The sequence below is a fragment of the Melozone crissalis genome, unplaced genomic scaffold (assembly GCF_028551555.1).
Source record: "Melozone crissalis strain CALT ecotype California unplaced genomic scaffold, PUWL_Pcris_2 ptg000023l_1, whole genome shotgun sequence".
Taxonomy (NCBI): Eukaryota; Metazoa; Chordata; class Aves; order Passeriformes; family Passerellidae; genus Melozone; species Melozone crissalis.
In genome coordinates this window covers 10,926,094-10,944,736 of record NW_026535801.1, presented here as the reverse complement: position 1 = coordinate 10,944,736, position 18,643 = coordinate 10,926,094, and the positions used below count along the sequence as shown (strand labels likewise).

Sequence of the window (18,643 nt, the reverse complement as noted above, 5' to 3'; positions counted from 1 at the left end):
GGGTTACCTTTCTTCTTCTGGGCACTCTGGTCCTTTGAAGAGACAGAAGAAAACTTCACAGGCTTTAGGATTCTGCATCACTGAGGGTGCTAAATCATCTTGTGATTAGCCAGGGAATTTCCAATCTTTGAATCCAGGTGAAGATGTTTACTTCAAATAGGGTTGTTCTCAAGCTGAAATAGCTGAACACAGAAAACCTTCCAGCAGATGAATCTGTATTTCCCTGCAGCAGGTATAGATGACCCCATTCTTAGCTAATGAGGGGATTAGTGACTGAGCTTCCTTTCAGCAGACCATAAACACTGTGGGAAGAAAGAAATTTAACATTCTACTCCCAGTTGCAAGTGATCCACAAAAGAGAGATTTGCTTAGTGCTCACGCTAGAATGCTAATTAAGGCACATTGTTAAGGGCTAAATACTAGCCTGGGGCTTAGGTAGATTTGTCAGGGAACAGGGGCAGAGAAGAAAAGCAGGTATTTGGATAGTTTGAACTGGCATTCTGGTATTAAAAATGTAGAGCATCTTCCAGTGATTTCCAACAGTCTTCCCAACTGATAGGACACTAAATATAAACCACATAGGCATTCCAGGAAAGATTATTCAGCAAAAGAATTCATTTGAGAATGATTATTTCCCTTTGGGTGAAGGGGGCTTATTTCCAAGTTGCTGAAGCAAGCTGCCTTATTTTAGCTCCGTGAGCCCTTCTCAAGGGACTGGAGTCCCGATTGATAACACAGCGAGGCAGGGGGCGGTTATCGGGAGAGGAGGAAATCCTCCTCTGGCGTGCTGGAAGCGATCAGTTCCTAATAAGGGAATCGGCTCCAAATGGGGCTATACCCTCCATTTCCAGGAAGCGTGCTCTGGGTGTGGTAAAAGCAGAGCTTTCTCTTCCTGACAGCTTCTTAAAACTCTGCTTTTGCTCGCTTAATAAATGGTCCTGAAAAAGCACATGCATTGCACAGCAGCAGGAAAGTATCCCGCAAGTGTGCTCGTAAAAAGAAAAGTTCAAGGAAGAGTGAAGCCAGCTCTGATTCGGTTATTTACCATCAATCAGACTGTTGCTTGGCAGGGAGTGGATGGTTAGGAGCCTGAACGAGCTGAAAAGGGGCAGGAAGAAAGTGGAGGCAGCATTCTTCCTATTTAAAGCTGCATCCCCTGAAAGGAGTGTTTGCAGACTGCGCTGGAGCTGGTGCTGAAAGGAGGGCTCGCAGACTTTGTGCTGGAACTGATGCGGAAAGGCAGAACGGCTCCTCAGCTGGCTTCATGGTGCTAAAATAACCTTACGATTCTGCACTTTTTGCTGCCCAGGGAGGATACATGTCTAATATCTAGGCATGATGGCAGTCTTGGTACAAACGAGAACTTTTTTCATCCTCGCTGCTTTATTAGGCCGATTTGTAACCCTAAAAGCGCAAGAAGTGGAAGAGTATGAAGGTGGTGAGTTTCTCTCTACCTCTGAAACAATTATCATAATCCCCCCTCTTTGCATGCGGTGTGTTTATTGTGTGATTTGGCTAATAAGTGGAGCGGAAAACCTCTGGGATAGGAGAGTAAGACTTTTGCTTTCACGTATTGAGAAGGGAGCAGAGAGGGGTTTGCGCTTTGGCTTTTTGAGCGGAAGACCGAGGTTTGCGGCGCTCGCTGCGGGCACAGAGCGGGAGGGGCGGTCAAAGGCCAAGTGCTGCCGCGGGGCGCTCGGGCTGAGCCCCCGTCCCGGCGGGGCTGCGGCCGCTGGGAAGTTCCCAACAAAAGAAAGGGCTTGGGACGCGGCTGGAGGACAGCTGGGCAAGCGAGCTGGGAGAGTAAACAGCGAAGCCTCGCAGGGTGGAGTCGTTTGCGCTGAACTACATCTGCTTTCTCACATTCTTTGTTTTAGAGAAATGCAGAAACGTGGATTCTCCTTTTTTCACCCCTCCCCCCTCCTCCTTTCCTTTTCATTTTCCTTTCTTTCCTTCTCGGGCTCGTTTTCCCCCAGGCTCCTGCGGAGGGGCTGCCTGACGCCGAGGATGGCACAGAGCCTCCCCTCCGGCTGCGGAGCGGGGCAGCGGCGGCTCGGGGCGAGCTCCGTGCGGGCAGGAGCGCTGGGCTGCGAGCCTCACCCGCCCCACTGCCCTGACTGCGGCTGCTTGGTAGCCCTTCGTGTTTAGTGCTACTTCAGTGCCTGCGCGGGAGACACTGATGGGCAGGAGAAGGCGTAGTGACTGTACTCTTTCATCAGTCGGGATGGATGTCGTGATCTGTGTTGATTTCCTGAAATGTGAGCAGGCTGGTGGTGGGACACTCTGGAGCTATTGTACTCCGGAGCGTACTTCCTAGCCTTCTTATATGAAACACTGGCTTCTTTTCCAAATTGTGCCCAACAAAGTCCCTTTGTAGGGCATTCCGGCGCATTGTAGGATGTACCCTACAATGCAGTTTGCACTTACTTTGTCTTGTGTTTTTAAGAGTCTAATTTTTCTTGTAACTGAACCTCTCTGGTAAAACGCTGGATTGCGTAAGTGAGGAGGAGTCAAAGCCTGATGAATAAACCAGTGCAATATTTCTGAAACTTTTGTTCTACAAAGCAAAATGAGACTGTCCTGCCCGTGCACAGCTGTGTGAGAAGCCCCATAGAGGGGGCACTTTATATAAACTTCTGAGTGTAATTCATATACTTGCTATAAAGGGAGGCATATACTATGCATTTTTCAATTATATGTAATACCAAACAAAACACTTGTGAAAATACTGGCTTAATTTTTGGTATCCATTTAATAAAAAATATAGCTTTTTTCCTATTTAAGAAAAATTGTAAAATTTATATGAGTTTTCTGTGGGGTTATTACATTTACTAGATTTTTGGAATTATGGAAATTATGGGATAAGGCAGTAATGTAGCAACACGTTCTGGGATGTATTTCTCATGTGCTGATGGCTGAGGCCACTGAGAGGTATGTGGTAAGTCAGAGAGCAAAATATGTTGTAATAAATTAGTGACATCTGTTTACACTTACATCACTTACTCATCTTCCTGTTTGAGAATTAATAGCTTTTGTCTACTATGCAGACCCTTTTCCAATGTCCATTATATTAAAAGAAAACCGAACCCAGACCTATTTTAATGTGGTGTGAGGGCTGGTGCAGTGAAGATAGAAGTAGGGTGTATTCTACACATTGGTCTGGTTTAATTGCATAAGAAAGGGATTTCACCTTTCATTTAGTTCCTGATTGAAGCCTACAAATGCTGAAGAGTGGGCAGGTTTTACCCTTAGTTTGTCTTGAATTTGGTATTTGTGTAGAGGTCCAACATCAGCCAACATTGTGGTGACTTTGTCTGTAGAGCTGCTTTATTTCTCCTTCACTTATGTACTACTTGAATATAGGTACTACCAGATAAACAAATATTAGAGATATCTGGTAAAGGAAGAAGGGCATTTCAGGAAGTGTAGATCTATCAACTTTCATAAAGGATGTAAACCAGTGTTGTACCAGCCATTTTTCATGACAATCCTAGAAAAAACAAGGATTGAATGCTGCTTGTCAACTTTAGACACAGTGGCAGAAAGAAATAGCTTTTGTGGTTGTATGTTACAGAATTTATCGTAAGGGGGATTGATATTGAACATAACAAAGCAGATAATATGGTTAAAAAACCTTAATGAAAGAACTGTAATGCTTCAAACCAAACATACTGCTTACCTTTTTGTCAATTACCATTCCTTTACCAATTACCATTCCTGTGCTTTTAAATTATGCCAGTTTCTTTATTATTTTTTTTTTCCTCTTGAAACCCTTGCAGATTGATGTGTTCTGCTCAAGAGCACTTGGCTGGTAGTGCTACATGGTGCACGTGCTTAAAATGCATGTAAAAATGTGAAAACCAGACACTTCCAAACCTATTACAGCAAAATTGATCATTTTGAGACTGTTTAAATGTGCCTTTTAAAAAGTTATTTATCAATAAGGTCAGTGCTGCAAAATCCTAGAAGGGCTGAAAGATCCTGGTTTTAATTTCTTTGTAGAGACTTGGTTTAGTTCAGAAATGCAACAGGATCAGAAAGTGCCCAGGAGGTGACTGAAATTTTGTGCTGCTTAAGTGCTGAATACCTGAAAGCTCTGAACCTTTCATACAGGGTTTTCCACACAACTCTACAGTCCTTCCTCTTTCCCTAGGGCTTGGCATAGAGGGAACTACTAGCAGAAGCAGGATGTGCTTCTGGGACCCTTTCCCATCCCCTTGGGAGTGTAAAAGTTTTTTAAAAATAAATTAGAAACACACCTTTAGTAGAAAATCAGTACACTTGGATTGGATTTGAACTTGTGGGAATCACCTTATTCAAGAAGAATTGTCTGTGCAAATTGCCTGTGGGTGTGGCAGTGGTGGCTTATTGCCACCATTTCCCATATTTCTCTTCAATCCCATACTTACCTTTGGTTCTCATAAATTTTTGCAATGTGCCTTTGTCTGAGTTATATTTTCCTGTCCACCTCTTGTGGTGTCAACCCTCCTTCAGCTGAGATCAGTGTGAGCCCTGGTGTTGATTCAAAAATATCTAATTTGTTAGATAGTGTGAACAAGGAAGGAAAAAAGGTAATTTTTCTGTTTAGATTAATGATCCTCTTTGCCTTTTTTGGATTCTCAAGTTCTTTCATTTTGTCTGGAAACCATGCAAGAGAGACAGGAGATTGGACTGACTTTGGAGACACAGGCAGCTCAGCTGCTGGAATGGGGGCTGTTAACTGTGTCCATTATCTTCTCACTGATATCTTTAGGGAGATAAGACCTTGTTACATTGCACAGTCCCAATAATGGGGCAAGTGTTGGGAATAAGATGACAAGTGAAAATCCTCTGTAGCTATGAGAAAGTAAGAAAATTATTGAGTATTTGTGCCAAATGCTTCTTTAGATTTTATGGGTCTTTTATCTATGTCCAGCTTCTAAGAAGAATGATATTGTATGATTCTATATGAAAGAGGAAAAGCACCCCTGTTTTTACAATTGTCACAATTTTAGTGAGGATCAGATAATACTTAGAGTTACAGAATTATAGTTTAGGTTGGAAAAGACCCTTAAGATCATTGAACCCAACTGTTTGCAGCTTCAGCAGATTGATGCTCCAGCTCAGCTTGGTGCTGGCTGTGAACTTGCTGTGATCCCCTCATGCAGATCATTGGCAAAGATGTTGAACAGAACTGGGCCCAATACTGAGCCCTGGGGATCACCACTGGTGACCAGATACCAACTGGATTTAATTCCATTCACCACCAGTCTTAGGGCTTGGCCATCCAGGCAGTTTTTACCCAGTGGACAGTGCACCCATCCAAGCCATGAGCAGCAAATTTCTCCAGGGGAATGCCTTGGAAAACAGTGACCAAAGCTTTACTAAGTTCCAGGTAGACAACATCCCAGCCTTTTCCTCATCCCATAAGTGGGTCACAATAAAAGAAGATCAGGCTGGTCAAGCAAGACCTGCTTTTCATAAACCCATGCTGGCTGTACCTGGTTATGTATGTAAATGCAAATGATAATCCCCTGGTTATGCTGTATTGATTCTATTTTCCCCCCAAAAATTCCAGATTATGTCTGTACCTCTGCTTTCTTAGTGAGAAAACCTGCATATGTGTGCATGTAGGTATATGTGTTTGGGGGTTTAAGCATAGTAAATAATTCAGAAATAGGAATTAATATAACTCTAAACAAGCAGCAAATAGGAATCTAATAACTATTAGACAAAGTTGTAATTCTATGGGGATTAGCTCATTTAATTAGAAAATTTGAGGTTGACTTTCCTGACCGTAAAAGTGTGGGAAGGATACTCTACACAGAAATTTCTACAAGAATACTCCTCGAGAGGATTCCTTATGTTCAGCCCGAGCAAAATTTTGCTCAAAATTATGGAATACATAAAATTGAGGGTCATGTTCAACTATTTGCATTAACTTACAGTTTTTTGGAAAATTCATTGTGATTGAAGAATAATTGCATGCTGTGTTTGTTAGTGCAGGCATTTTTTCTCCCTGATGTTTACAAATATGGATTATTGCCATAGAAACTGAATGGTCATTTCATGACTCATGTTTTAACATGCTCAGTCTTCATTTCTTGGTGAGGTCTTTTCATCCTTGCAATTTGTTTCAGTGTGATAATATTCTATCAGCTTGATTTGTTCATGCAATACATGTAGGATTGGTCCTGTTTAACAATAGTTAAATGTAAGTTGGTTAAAAATACATATTTTTTAACTTGCTAATGCTTTAGAAGTTTTCAGAAAAAAAGAAATATCTACCAAATCCCTTGACTGGTGATAAATGCACCTAGGAAACCCTGCTTAGGAACAACTTCTGGTGTTGAAGTTCTGTTTACTATCCAGGTAAACTGTAAGTTATGATTTTTCTGTGGTTAGAAGTAAAAGCGACCAACTGGACACAACTTGGTTTTTGGTGTTTTTTCAGAAAAGAAACAGATTCTTGTGTGTATGTGCAGGGAAGCAGGAACTGCAAGGGCAGATCTTGATGCAACAATATAATCCTTTAAGAAAACTGAGCAGATGTTCATGGCCTGTATACAACTATTTTTCCATATACAGAGGAAGGCAACAAACTCAGTGCCAAGAAATAACAAAGTAATAAAAAATACTCGAAATTCCAGCTGGAGGCATGTGATCTATCCTTATATGTGCACTGTTTCACTTATGTTTGTCATTGTGACCCTGCACATTTTTGTGTGTAAAGTCCTGATGATATAATTTTCTCAGAAATTCTTCTTAGAAGGAATACATCAAAGTGTTATTCCAGTGGATTTCTCAGTTGGGTCAGGGAAGAGAGACTGCACTTGCAATTCAGTTTATTGTGTAGACAAACCCCCCATTCTTTATACAACCAACAAGGCAAACCCAAGTATCCTTTAATGTAAAATGAATAAATTAATCAGATTAACTTGGAATTTCAGTTTTTGACAAAGGCTTCTTGGAGTTTGAACTTTCAGAGCACGAGGAAGGATTGTTGCACTGCCTGAAATCTCAAGCTGCAACAGACCCACCTTGTTCAACTGTCCTTGAATGCCCTGGTGAGGCTGTCATGTGCAGAGGGTCAGGTATGATTTGAGCTGGAAAGCAGGACGCACTAATTCCAAATTTAACGAAGAAAATGTATTTTTTTCCATGGTATAAAATAAGAAACCAGGTGCTTTCAAGCTGGATAAAAGTGGCTCTTAACTATGGCAGTCATGTAATGCTTAGAGGAACAGAGTTACCCCAGGGGGTGGCATCATGTATTATTTATGTCTTTTATGTAATCATTGCATTGTGTATGTACAAATAATACCATTTCTCTAGATACTTTTTTTTTGGTCATGGATTGTTCTGTGATTCTGTGCTTTTCCTAGCTTAAATTTAGATAAATTTGAAGAGTTAGTTCTGTTCCTGAACTACAAGAAAGGATAAACCAGTGGTACTGACTATAGGAAGTAACATAATTATTTTAATATAAATGGTTATTTTATAATTTGATTTATAATTATGAAAACAGTAATGTGCTGGAAGCTTTGAATGATGATAAAGCCTTGATTCTGTGGTAATTAAAATATCCAAACCGTTGCTTACAATTATCTCTCCTTAGTAAGCAACATACATTTTTCATAGCCTGCTGTGCTGCCTTTTATTCTGCAGTGAGAAACAATTCCATTATTCCACTATCCCACCCGCATTTGCTGCAGAAAGGTCATGTGTTATATAAGCACCAGGACTAAGAATGATTGTCAGAGGGCCAGTGGTGGGATGCTCATGTTCAGGGAACTTCTATTCATGCAGACCCTCGGGATTCTGTTTGTATCTGCTGCTGAAGATAGGTCTTGTCTTTGGAGAGCTGTCCTAATGTTGTTCCTTGGCCATGCTGCTGCCAGCTGTAACTTGTTTGGAGCTTTGGGGAATTTGCATTTTTCTGCAGCTCTATGTGAGCAGTATAGCTGGGAGACTGATATAATGAAGTTGTTTTCATACTGAAAAGCTTTCATGGTGGTTTGTGTCTTCACTACTTTTCATTTATAGCCTTTGGACTATGCAGCAGTAGCATGGGAGGACTAAAGAATTAATTTGAATCTTTGTGCCCTTGTTCTTTGGATAATGTGGCTGAATAGAAACACAAACAACGACTCTGATACTGCTGGCAGGAATTCAGAGCTTTGGACATGAACTCATTTAGAGTAAGAACAGAAGAGTAAACTGTGTCCCTGAGGTCTGCTCCCTGCTGAGCAGGAGATGTCTGGCAGAGAAGGTCCATACAGTATCTTCTCCAAGTATTCTTTGGTCATTAAGTGCTTGCCAGCCCCCTTCAGCAAGCTGACCACCTGAAGTGCAGGATTGTGGGCACAATGGCAGTGTAGTGTAGGAAGAGATTGAGGGAAAAAAAGGAAGAGTCATCAACAGAACTGTTCGAGTTAGAAGGGGCCTTGAAGCCCATCCTGTTTCACCCCCTGCCATAGGCAGGGACACTTTGCACCACACCAGCTTGCTCCAAGCCCCATCCAACCTGGCCTTGGACACTTCCATGGATGGGGTAGCCACAGGTCCTCTTTGCAACCTGTTCCAGTGCTTCATCCAACACACAGGAGAGAATTTCTTTCTAGTATCTAATCTAAACCTACCTTCTGCCAATTTGCGAGTTTGTCCTGGCCCAGTTGCTTCAAGATTATTGCTTCACATTAAAGTGATAGTGAAAATTCAGCTAAAAGTCAGAAGGAAACTGTTCCTCGTTTGAGGAGAACTGTCTCGGGCCAGCTGTATCATTGTAGGTACTCAGAGATTATGCTGAGGGAGCATTTTGTTTAAAGCAGTTCTCTCTCAAGAAATCATAGACAAGCTTGATTGATATTAAATCACTATCTAGTCTGAAATCTCATGTCTCCTGTCCCAGTAGATCAAGAAAAAATATTTAAGGAAAAATTTAAAGCAGAAGCAGCAAACAGAAGCTGGTTTACACTCAGCTTTTCACAAATACTTTCTGTACAGTGTTCTATCAAATCTTCAGATCTAATAAAAATGTGCTGAATTGCCATAGTGATTGCTATCCTATGACAGTTATTTATGACTTATTTTCTGTCTACTTTAAAGTAGGAGTTTTTTCCTTCAGCTGGAGTGTCTCATTTTCCAAATAGAGAGGATGATTTAGTCATCTTTAAGCCATCTATGCTATTTCAGAAAAATCAAGTTACCCTGAATTTAGTTCATCCAGATTATGAATTTTAATTATTGTTGACAAGTGATATAATCAATAAACCAATAAAGTTCTGGGTTTTTTAAACCAAGTATGATCTATTTTTGGCTTTCTTGCTTATATCAGTGATGATCCTCTTGGTAGGAAAGGTACCATTGAGCAGCTGGGTTATCTCACTCCTCAAAGGCTCCTGAAGGCTTCCTGAAGTTCTTCTGAATAATCCTCAGTGTGTCCAAAGCTCTGAGAATAGAAGAGGAAGGGAAACAAGAGGCAAGAACTTCCAGAGGGGGGTTGGGAGTGTGATGGGGCTTGGACCTCTCGAGGAGCCCTCAGCTCCATACAACCGAGGGGTCATTGTCCTGTTGTGACTTTGGGCTGTGGAAAAAGCCTGCATTTTCTACTCCTACATAGTGGAAAAAGTGCAAAGGAAAGAAATGTTATCTCTTTTCCTCTGTATTAATTTTCTATTGGAGTGACTTCTTTTACCCTTAAACTTCCCACACCAGCACGCATAATGCATGCATTGAAAACCTGTTGGTTTCTAATACTAAAAAGATTTCTCCTGCGAGGAAGAGAACACAATCCTAGGAGTAAATAACTGTACTTAAGAACTCTCAGGAATGAGGAGTTTTGTGGTCTGTAAAGATCCCCAGTGTATATACTTACATCTTTAAAGAAAATAGCATGTTTGTAACTTACTGCAGGGTGAAGATTAAAGTGGTTTAATATATAATGTGTTAGATTTTTGTAGGGCATTTTACAGATGTATGTGAGTATGTGGTGTCTTTTCACTGCATGGGAACTACAGTGCAAGGCAGATGCACCTCGCTGGAGAAAGTAATGGAGGATGATTTCCAGATGTTTAATGCTTGCTTTGGCAAGAGGCAGAAAGGACTGGAACATGCATTGGCAGCAACAAAGGCAGGGAAGAACCTGATGTCAAAGGCATTGAGCCTGGTGACAAGCAGAGCAGAACATGGAAAATGGAGTCATGTGGGGAAGGAAGAGCCAACATGACAGTATGGCTGCTGTCACCACACTGAATCTTGGAATTATAGCAGTGCCTGGCAGACTGGTGGGAGCCTACTTCAAAAATTAGGACTGAGGTTAGGCAAGTTATTTTACCCTTTTTTTTTTTTTTTTTTTGTAATGATAGAAAATTCCATCTAAACCTGGACACTGAGCTTGAATAACTTTGGCATACTTTGATTTTATATTTTCCCTGTAAAGTGCAGGGCCTTCCTATGAATTTGTGCAGTGCAGAGCACAAAGCATCCTTGATATCAAATGTAGCCTTAGGGTACTACTGTAATATACATACTGAGTCATTGTTCTAATAATACATCTCTGGAATGGCATGGATTTTCATGTTGAATAGCTGGCTAGTTTCAGAAGTAGAATCTGGCTCCTCAGCAAAGAAATCTCTGGCTAGTGAATCACCTGCTTGCTGTAAGGTTTCAGTAGGCACCTCTCTGGGGCTGGCTGTCCTTTTTAGTGTACATGCCAGCACTGCAGCCTTACCACATTTTAGCAAAAACACTCACAGTTCTTGGTTTGGTTTGTTGTTGTTTTTTGGAGAGGAGAGCAAGGTGAGATCATGGGGAGAGAAGAGCTAAATCTTGATCTCTTTAGGCTGTGAATGTTTGCCCTTATGAAGAGTGCCAGGGCCAACCAGGGTAAAAGGCACTGCTTTAATGTTAGTGATATCATTCTCGTGGTTTTTAAAATGAGGGTATGGAGCACTTAGTTCTTGGGGTTGGATTTTTTTTTTCCCCTCCAGCTGTTCTCTGTTTCTTTGAGCCTTTCCTGGTTTCCTAGGAAACCTCTGCAGTATGGAATTTATCTATTTTACAGACAGTTTATTTTTTTGTGTTTGAATGTAATGAACATTGAAAGTAAATATTTGGTAATTTAAATCTCCCTTTCAGGAGAGTAGTTTAGAACCTAACTTGAGGCACATGAATAGTCTTATTTATTGTAATGAGACAACTTATACCTTTTTTTTTCTCTCCTTAATGAATGAAAAATTTAATTGTTTCAGTTTTTCTTTTAAAAGAGGGCAACAAGCTTCAGGATCTGTTAAGCTGAAGGAAGATTTGATTAGGTGAAATGATGCAGCAGTGAGTTATCTCAAATAAAATAGCTATCTTAAATAACTTTGATCAGTTATACTGACATTTTTGCACAAACTCACGTGATTTGGCTTCCTGTCATCAGTAAACATCAGTACAGAAACACAGCCCAGTTTCTGGTTTCACTGGAAACCAAGGGAATCTCGGTGGTTTTGGTTTGAGTTTGCTTTATGCTCAAATCCGACATATTAAAGGTTCTTGCATCATCTCAGATATACATTTACAGAAGAACATGGAAGTCAAGGCTTTTGGGGTTCTCAAGATAATCTGTGTGCCTAATAATGCTTAATGTAATAGATGAACTTCTGGTTCCTCTATTGATGAATTCTGGTAAATTTGACATGAAGCCACATGATTCAGTAAAGGCTTAAGATTTGGACAGACTTCAGCATGCCTTAGTCTGGAGAGTGACTTGGCATTTGGTGCTTCTAACATCCTGATCTCTAGCTTGGTCTGGAAGAATGCTTTGGGACCCCTAGGCTGGAGTGATGATAGCAGAAGGGAATGTGACTGCTGGAAAGGAGATTCTCCTGTGGTCCTGTTTTCTAACAGGATACAGCTGTGGCCTAGTCTGAGCCCTATAAATGCGTGTGAGTGTTGACTCAATGACATTAGAGGAAACTTTCTGGTGTGACGTTACCCTGCCTTTCTTTTACTGGGGCTGGAATCACACCTGAGCAATTTCTGACATGCAATTTCAAAATGCCAGGGAAGAGAGCACAGCTCTGCTGCTGCTCTTCATGGCTGCATCCACATCCCTGCATTCAAAGCCCAAGTTACATCATTGGTACTACCTGCCAAGTAGAGTTCTCTTGAGAAAAAGAGTAAAGCATTCTGCCTGGGCTGCTGTTTTTTTTTCTTTTAAGTCTACTTACCCTATTGGTTAAATGTTTAAACTCCTGAAAAGGAGTCTGCAAATATAGCTGAAATACAGCACTGCTTTTGAGCTAAAGCTGGTCTGTGGGCTGAAATATGAGTTGGAGTGAAAGCACTCTTAAATAGTATTGTTACCCAGACTTAGTATTCACTAATAGTCACATTAGCTGGTGTGGTCTTAGGATGCAGGAGTATAGTTCCTGGAAATGTGTAGCTTCATCAAACGATGCCCTCTGGGCTTTGCTCTTGGACACAGCTGGGAGACGCTGTGCAGCACTTACTGTTGGGTATTACAGTAGATGTATGGGCTGTACTGAGCCCACATTTAAAGACCTTTCCCAGTTTGTCCTTTGGTTTCCACCCTCATGCAAGAAAAACAGGTCTGGCTTTAATGTTATCTGTTATCTCCCAGCATAATCATATAAATCTGAGTCTGGCTAGGATTAATGGAGTGGTTCATCTTCTGACTTTCAGCTATTTACTTTGAAAGCACAGATCTGGAGCTGCTTTAGCAAAAGGTTATGCTTCTACTAAAGTTAGTTTTCAGTTTGTCACAACTGCCACCTTATGCTTCCGGTCACCAAAATAAAAAAAAATCAGAATTATTTTTTACCCCAAAGTGGATTTTATTTCCTCATGAGATGGCTACATAAGTCTTATTCTTGTGTGCATGTTCTTTCTCTCTCTCTCTCTTTTTTTTTTTTCCCCCTTAAATCTCCTCCCTTCCGGAGGCTGAGAGACTGAAATTCCTCCTTGAAGTTTGCATGACTTAGAAAATTCTAAGTAACTTGTTTATACAATGGAATGCAGCTCACAATGAGATGTAAATACCAGCGCACTGATCCTCTGGCTTTTGCTTTTGTCTTGAATTGTAACTATTTATTGAAATGGCAGAGTGAGTTTTAGGACATTTTGTCAGAATCAGGCAAGACAAATAGCTAATTATTATGAGCCCTTTTGATATCTAACAAACTGTGAAGTTTGAAGCTAGATATTGCTTTGACCTGGTTCTTTTGTGCTTGTCTCAGGAGGCACAAGGCAAGATTTTTTCACAGGGTGATATAAGTTTGTTTGATTTTTTGGGGGGGATGGGCATAGGGTAAATAACTCCTTCCTCCTGGAGTTATTTACCATAAGGAGGATGAAGATTTACAAGGGATTTCAGAGCTAATGCAGAAGAAGCTTCTTTTTCCCTTTCTGTGTCCTGTTAAAACAATGCTTCTTGTACTGCTTGCCTTGCTCTGAGAAGACATCAACAAATGGTATAGGACAAGCCTGGTTGAGGCAAGTTTAATAAAAAAAATTGCAGGTGGTTCTGGCTGACATTAGCCTCTGTTGCACTGAAAAGCTTATCTTCAGCTTGATTAGGAATAGAATAGAATGTTTCAGGAATACAGATATGAAAAAGAAAAATCATCTGCTGTGTCACTTATAGGTTATTACAGCAATTATATTTTTGTGCAATGCAGCACAGTATCTTCAGGCATCTAAAATGTTTCTTTCAAGTCTTAATGAACTAAGCATAGCCCCTGACCCTGAGGGTGATGTAGGCGTGTGCCATTCTCTGCTATACATTTTTGTAGCCCAGTAAGAGATTTGAGGCTTCAAGGAATTGCAGATCTAAATAATATCTCTAATGATAGATGTACTACTAAAGAACACAATGTATTTCTTCAAAATACCATTTTTGCTGTTCTAGCTTACACTACTTTTGTTGTTGGTTGTTGTCTTTTATTTTTTTTTTTTTTTTTTTTTTAAATTCCCATCCTGTGGGAAACTTGTAGGAGGCTGCAACCAGACCGATCTGGTTTTGGAAATGAGATTGTCTTCATGCAAAGTGCCTGAAGGGTAATGTTCTCCTTTTAGTCCAACTAAATGCATAATGAGTTTTCCAGTACCTGTGTTAGCACACTCAGAGCTATACAAGGAAGAGTCTGACATGCTTGCAAAATGCAGCCTGTGAAATTTCTGGCACGTCGTATCTGACTAAAGCTCATGGCATGTGTTGCACCAGGGCTTTAGACTGTGTTTACTCAGAGAAACTTTCTGCAGAAAGAAATGGAATTAGTATGGACTCTAATGTGGACTGTTTTGTCAGAGCATGAATATTCCTTTTCTAATAAAAAGGAAAAATTTGATCATGTCTTGAACAGGCTGGTCTATATGTTATGCAGTCTGCATAAGAGTATAAAAACAGAACAGAGAGCAGAAAAAACTGAAGCATATTGCAGCTCTTTTTGATCCAAAACCGACTTTGCAATTCTGCTTAATTCATTGGGCATTTAAATTCTCTATTTTCCTAACATGTGAATAGTTCAGCAATTACCTGAAATTAATCAGTTGTTGTGTAGGAGAAATTCCCACTCAGCTTAAGGTGTTACCTATTTTCATTAGAAGTTAATATTAGGGAAGATGGTACCAGGACACCAGGTGCTTTTGAGGCCTGATTGAAAGGGAGTATGTTTGTAAAGCCAGTTCTGGAGCCTGTGTGAAGCATAGCCTGGCTCCTGTGTAGTGCATTTCTGAGGCAGTAGTATAAGCTTTCCTGGTCTCTTCGGTTTGACACTAAAATGGCAGGAATACTCAATTGTGTAGCTCAGTTGCAGGAGGATGTTTTGCAAAAGACTGTTAGACATTTTTATGTTCTGTCCTGTTTGAAAGAAGATGCTCCTGTAGTCAGGTGGATGATTGACATCAGTGCTATTCTGTGCTTTCAGTGTTTATTTCCAGGTGTGCATCTGGGATTTAATTTATCGCCCTTGAGAGATTCTCAAGGGTATTTATGTTCTGAATAAAGCAGTCGCCAGTACCTTACCAATTGGCTCTTCTGTCTCTGTGCCTTTAGCACTGGGCTCCTCAGAGTGTATTCTTTTCAGAGACAGCTTGCCAATGATCAATGAGGCCTTTTTCCAAATTGACCTGAAACTGTTCTCAATTACATAAATCCAGGCAGCCACAGCAATGAGGTGTGCACAGAAAATTTACTTAATGGAGGGACTTTATAGCGCTTACAGTGCAATTAAGTTGAAATTACATAGCATTTATGGGAAATGCATGGATAGTTATGCCTCCCTCATTCTGTGCCTTCCCTCAATTCTGCGCCATGACAGAAACACATATTATTCACTCCAAGTTTGTTTTTGTTGTAGATTAATTACTTTGAGGGTAAAAAGGGAGAACTAGTTTCTTTAATATGTATCAATTCCCATTTGTGAAACAAACAGAAAACCAGTGCTTGACTGCTGATCCTAATTATAATTCCAAGTTGATTCCTACATTGGCAAAAACAGAATAAACATGTACACTTTCATTGTTTGCCTTTATAGATCAGCATGAAGGTAAGAAAAGTGATTAATTTCCAGTTAATATTTTGAACAGTGAAGTTTTATTTTCACAACCAAGAAGATTGTCAAGTGGAAATTTGATTCTGATATGCTTGGCACTGAACTACTAACCTTAGATATTTTTCATGTAATGAAAATACTATTCACTGAAATAGTTTGAAGGAGAGCCACCTGTGCAGATTTTGTGTATAACTGAGATGATAAACACTTTATTTGAATCTGATATTTATAGGTTTATTTGTACAAGAAAAATTTTGGCTGAGAAAATGATGAGTGAAACTTTTTTTTTTATTTTTATCATGCAGCTCCCAGGTTTTATTTGTTCATATGTTTTTTATTGTTTCACATGTTTTATTTGTTTTCCCTCTGGTCTGCAGTATGTAGTGTAAATTCAGAGTTTGATAAACAATGGTCTTTGGAAAATTGCTTAGAAATTTCTCCCTTTCACCAGAAGAGGTTGGGCCTGATGTCAGTGCTGAGATCCCAGGAGATGATCCTGAGGTGACATCCAGGCTGCCGCTGTGTGCGATGAGCCTGCTCCCTTCTTTTAGGCTGGTACCTTTAAATGCCAAGCCAATCTTTGTAATTCCTGAATTTGACACAGAACCAATAAAATAAGGGCAAGCCACCATTTGTTTACTTCAGCTTTCATGAGGGAGGCCTATCCCAGGCTCTAGGCAACCTGCCATCAATTATTCATACAATTCATAACAAAAAAGGCAGAAAAGCGGTAAACCATACCCATGTTTGCCAACTGCCTTAGCTTAGGAGTAATGAAATCATCCTTGCATTCCCTTAGCCCTCTAACTCTGCTCCTATCAAGCATTTGTTCCAGAGACAAGCTATGTCTCTGTTGGAGTTAAAAATGCACATTTTAATATATTCCAACAGATCATGAAATTTCCTAGTTTAGAAAGCTGGTTGTGCCAAGCTTCTCTTCTATAGACTATAATTTCCTTTCTGAAGAGAGAAGGAGCATCTGGACCTACTCAGTCCCCAGCACAGAGCTTGTCCACGTCAGCAAACTGGAGCTCCAGTGTGGCTGCCCAGGGTCAGCTGTGGGCTGCCTGGAATCTCCTTATTAAACAAGCCCAGAGTTTTGGATCTGGACCAAGCCCCTAGAACTGATCATGCTGGGACATTTGAAAAGTCCTGTTTCAATACCAGAACTCAGTTGCAAAAGGTCATTGATGCATGCTGCAGACATTTCCCTGTGCGCTCCAAGTCTCAGATTTCGAGTGCAAAATCTTATCCGAGCATAACTATGATTAAAATCCCAATTAATTGAGGGGTCTGCTTTCATTCATTTCTCCAGTGGACAAGGGAATAGATTGTGTTTAACTTTTATGATCTTAAACTGTTAGTGTAAGATTGTCTTGGTTTCTTTAGAAATATTTGTTTAGAACTTATATTCTTAGCCACTGACACTTGATAGAAATTTCCCAGCAATTAAACTTCTGTCAAAGGCCATACTTGAATTGTGGTAACGTAAAGTTACCACAAAATTAATAATCTACCATTAATTTGGCATTAATGCTAGATTATTAATTTTGGGGAGGGACTGGTGTGATATCTAATTTCAGTCCTGGTTCTGTCTCCATGGTTCTTTCTAGATGGCTGTTCTGACTTCACTAACAGAATATACACTAACATTATTTTTGGCACTAAACCCAAGGATTGTTGGCTACTGCCATGCTTGGGTAGATGGAGATATACAAATGGGATCCTCAGTCAGGGAGATTGGAACAAAATGCTTCCACGGGACAGTAGTTGTCTCTGGATCTGATTGCCTCAAAAAACCTCAACCCCAAACCCCACACTAAAAACCCAACCCCCTTATCCCCCAAAGAAAACTCAGCACCAGTCTGGGTTTTCTGGGTTTCAAGGTGCTGTGTTGGCAGCCAAGTCCCACCCAGGATGTCTCTGAAAGCCTTTTTAGAGCAGTGCTGAACCAAGTGGATTCTCTAGGGTTGGTTTTCAACACCAAATAATTTTGCAGTATATTTTTCCCTTAATGGCAATTTCATACTTAGGTTACTAATGCATGAAAAAAATGTACTGTCAAGTCAGATCATTTGACTTACTCTCCTGACATTTCTGTTTGGAAGGGGCAGATCTTGGAATAGGTCTTCATCTGGTGTAAATTACAGGGCTACTGTTACTTCAGTGGAACAATTTACTCAAGCTAAAGGTCTGTGAGATAATCCAGAAACCAGGTGTGCCCCATGTTCTGTGTTTGACCACATTGTCTGTAAAACATAATGTATTAATGACTGATGAGATCCTATTGTGGTATTTCTTGTGGTGTGTTTAGCTAATGCTGATCATCGTTAGCAGTCATACAATGAAATTCTTATCCTTACTAAGCTTAGCTTGCATGTAAAGGACGTGCATGAATTTGGAAATATTTCCTAACCTCCAGGCTGTAATTTGGGGTTAGGAGAAACTCCCACAATGCACACACACTTCTAAACTGGAAAAACAACTGAAAATGTAAGAAGCTGTTGTTGGCTACTTTTTGGGTTCTCATCCAACACAGCCCTGAAAAGCTTGAATTAAGGTTTGGATTAGGGCCTCATTCAGTTTTTGTGATGTTACTGTAAGAGTTCTTTTTCCTAATTGGAGAACATGGAAAATAGCTTTTCTTCCCTCCTGGGTGAGAAGTTGGGCCCTGGTATGGCCTTGTGTTGAGTGATCAGTGCATGCCATTTCAGGTACCATGCGATGTTGCACAGGAAGGAAACAGACATGTTTCAGTGTGTTAATTCCCGCTCAGAAGTAGTTAACTTAGTATTTTCACTGATACCATTGTAAATGTCTTAAGAGAGGAGCAGATCTTTTTGCCTGGTCCCTCAGGAGTTGGGCAAGTCCTTGTTAGTACTGGGTGTTGCCTTAGATTCTGTGATATCCGTAAAACTATTAATAGTACTACCTAAACAAAACTGTAGGAGGCTTGTTTGTCTCCTCCTGACTGAAATGTTTTGTTATTTAAATAAAGCATTGGGATATCATCAACCTTGTGGTCCACTGAAATGAATAAAATTAGGCAAATTATGTCCTTATTGTTCTTTTCTTATGTTAAGTCAGGAAGAAAAGCAATT

At 40.3% G+C, this 18,643-nt stretch overlaps 1 protein-coding gene across 1 annotated transcript in view; it reads left to right on the top strand.

The window, feature by feature from the left end:
• The first annotated feature begins 1,206 nt into the window (after window positions 1–1,206).
• Window positions 1,207–18,643, top strand: part of COL5A2 (collagen type V alpha 2 chain) — a 95,873-nt gene continuing 78,436 nt past the window's right edge. Inside the window, exon 1 of the mRNA XM_054277647.1 lies at window positions 1,207–1,438. Within this exon, the coding sequence (XP_054133622.1) occupies window positions 1,336–1,438 (103 nt within the window). The 5' untranslated portion in view covers window positions 1,207–1,335. The remainder of the gene's footprint in view (window positions 1,439–18,643) is intronic.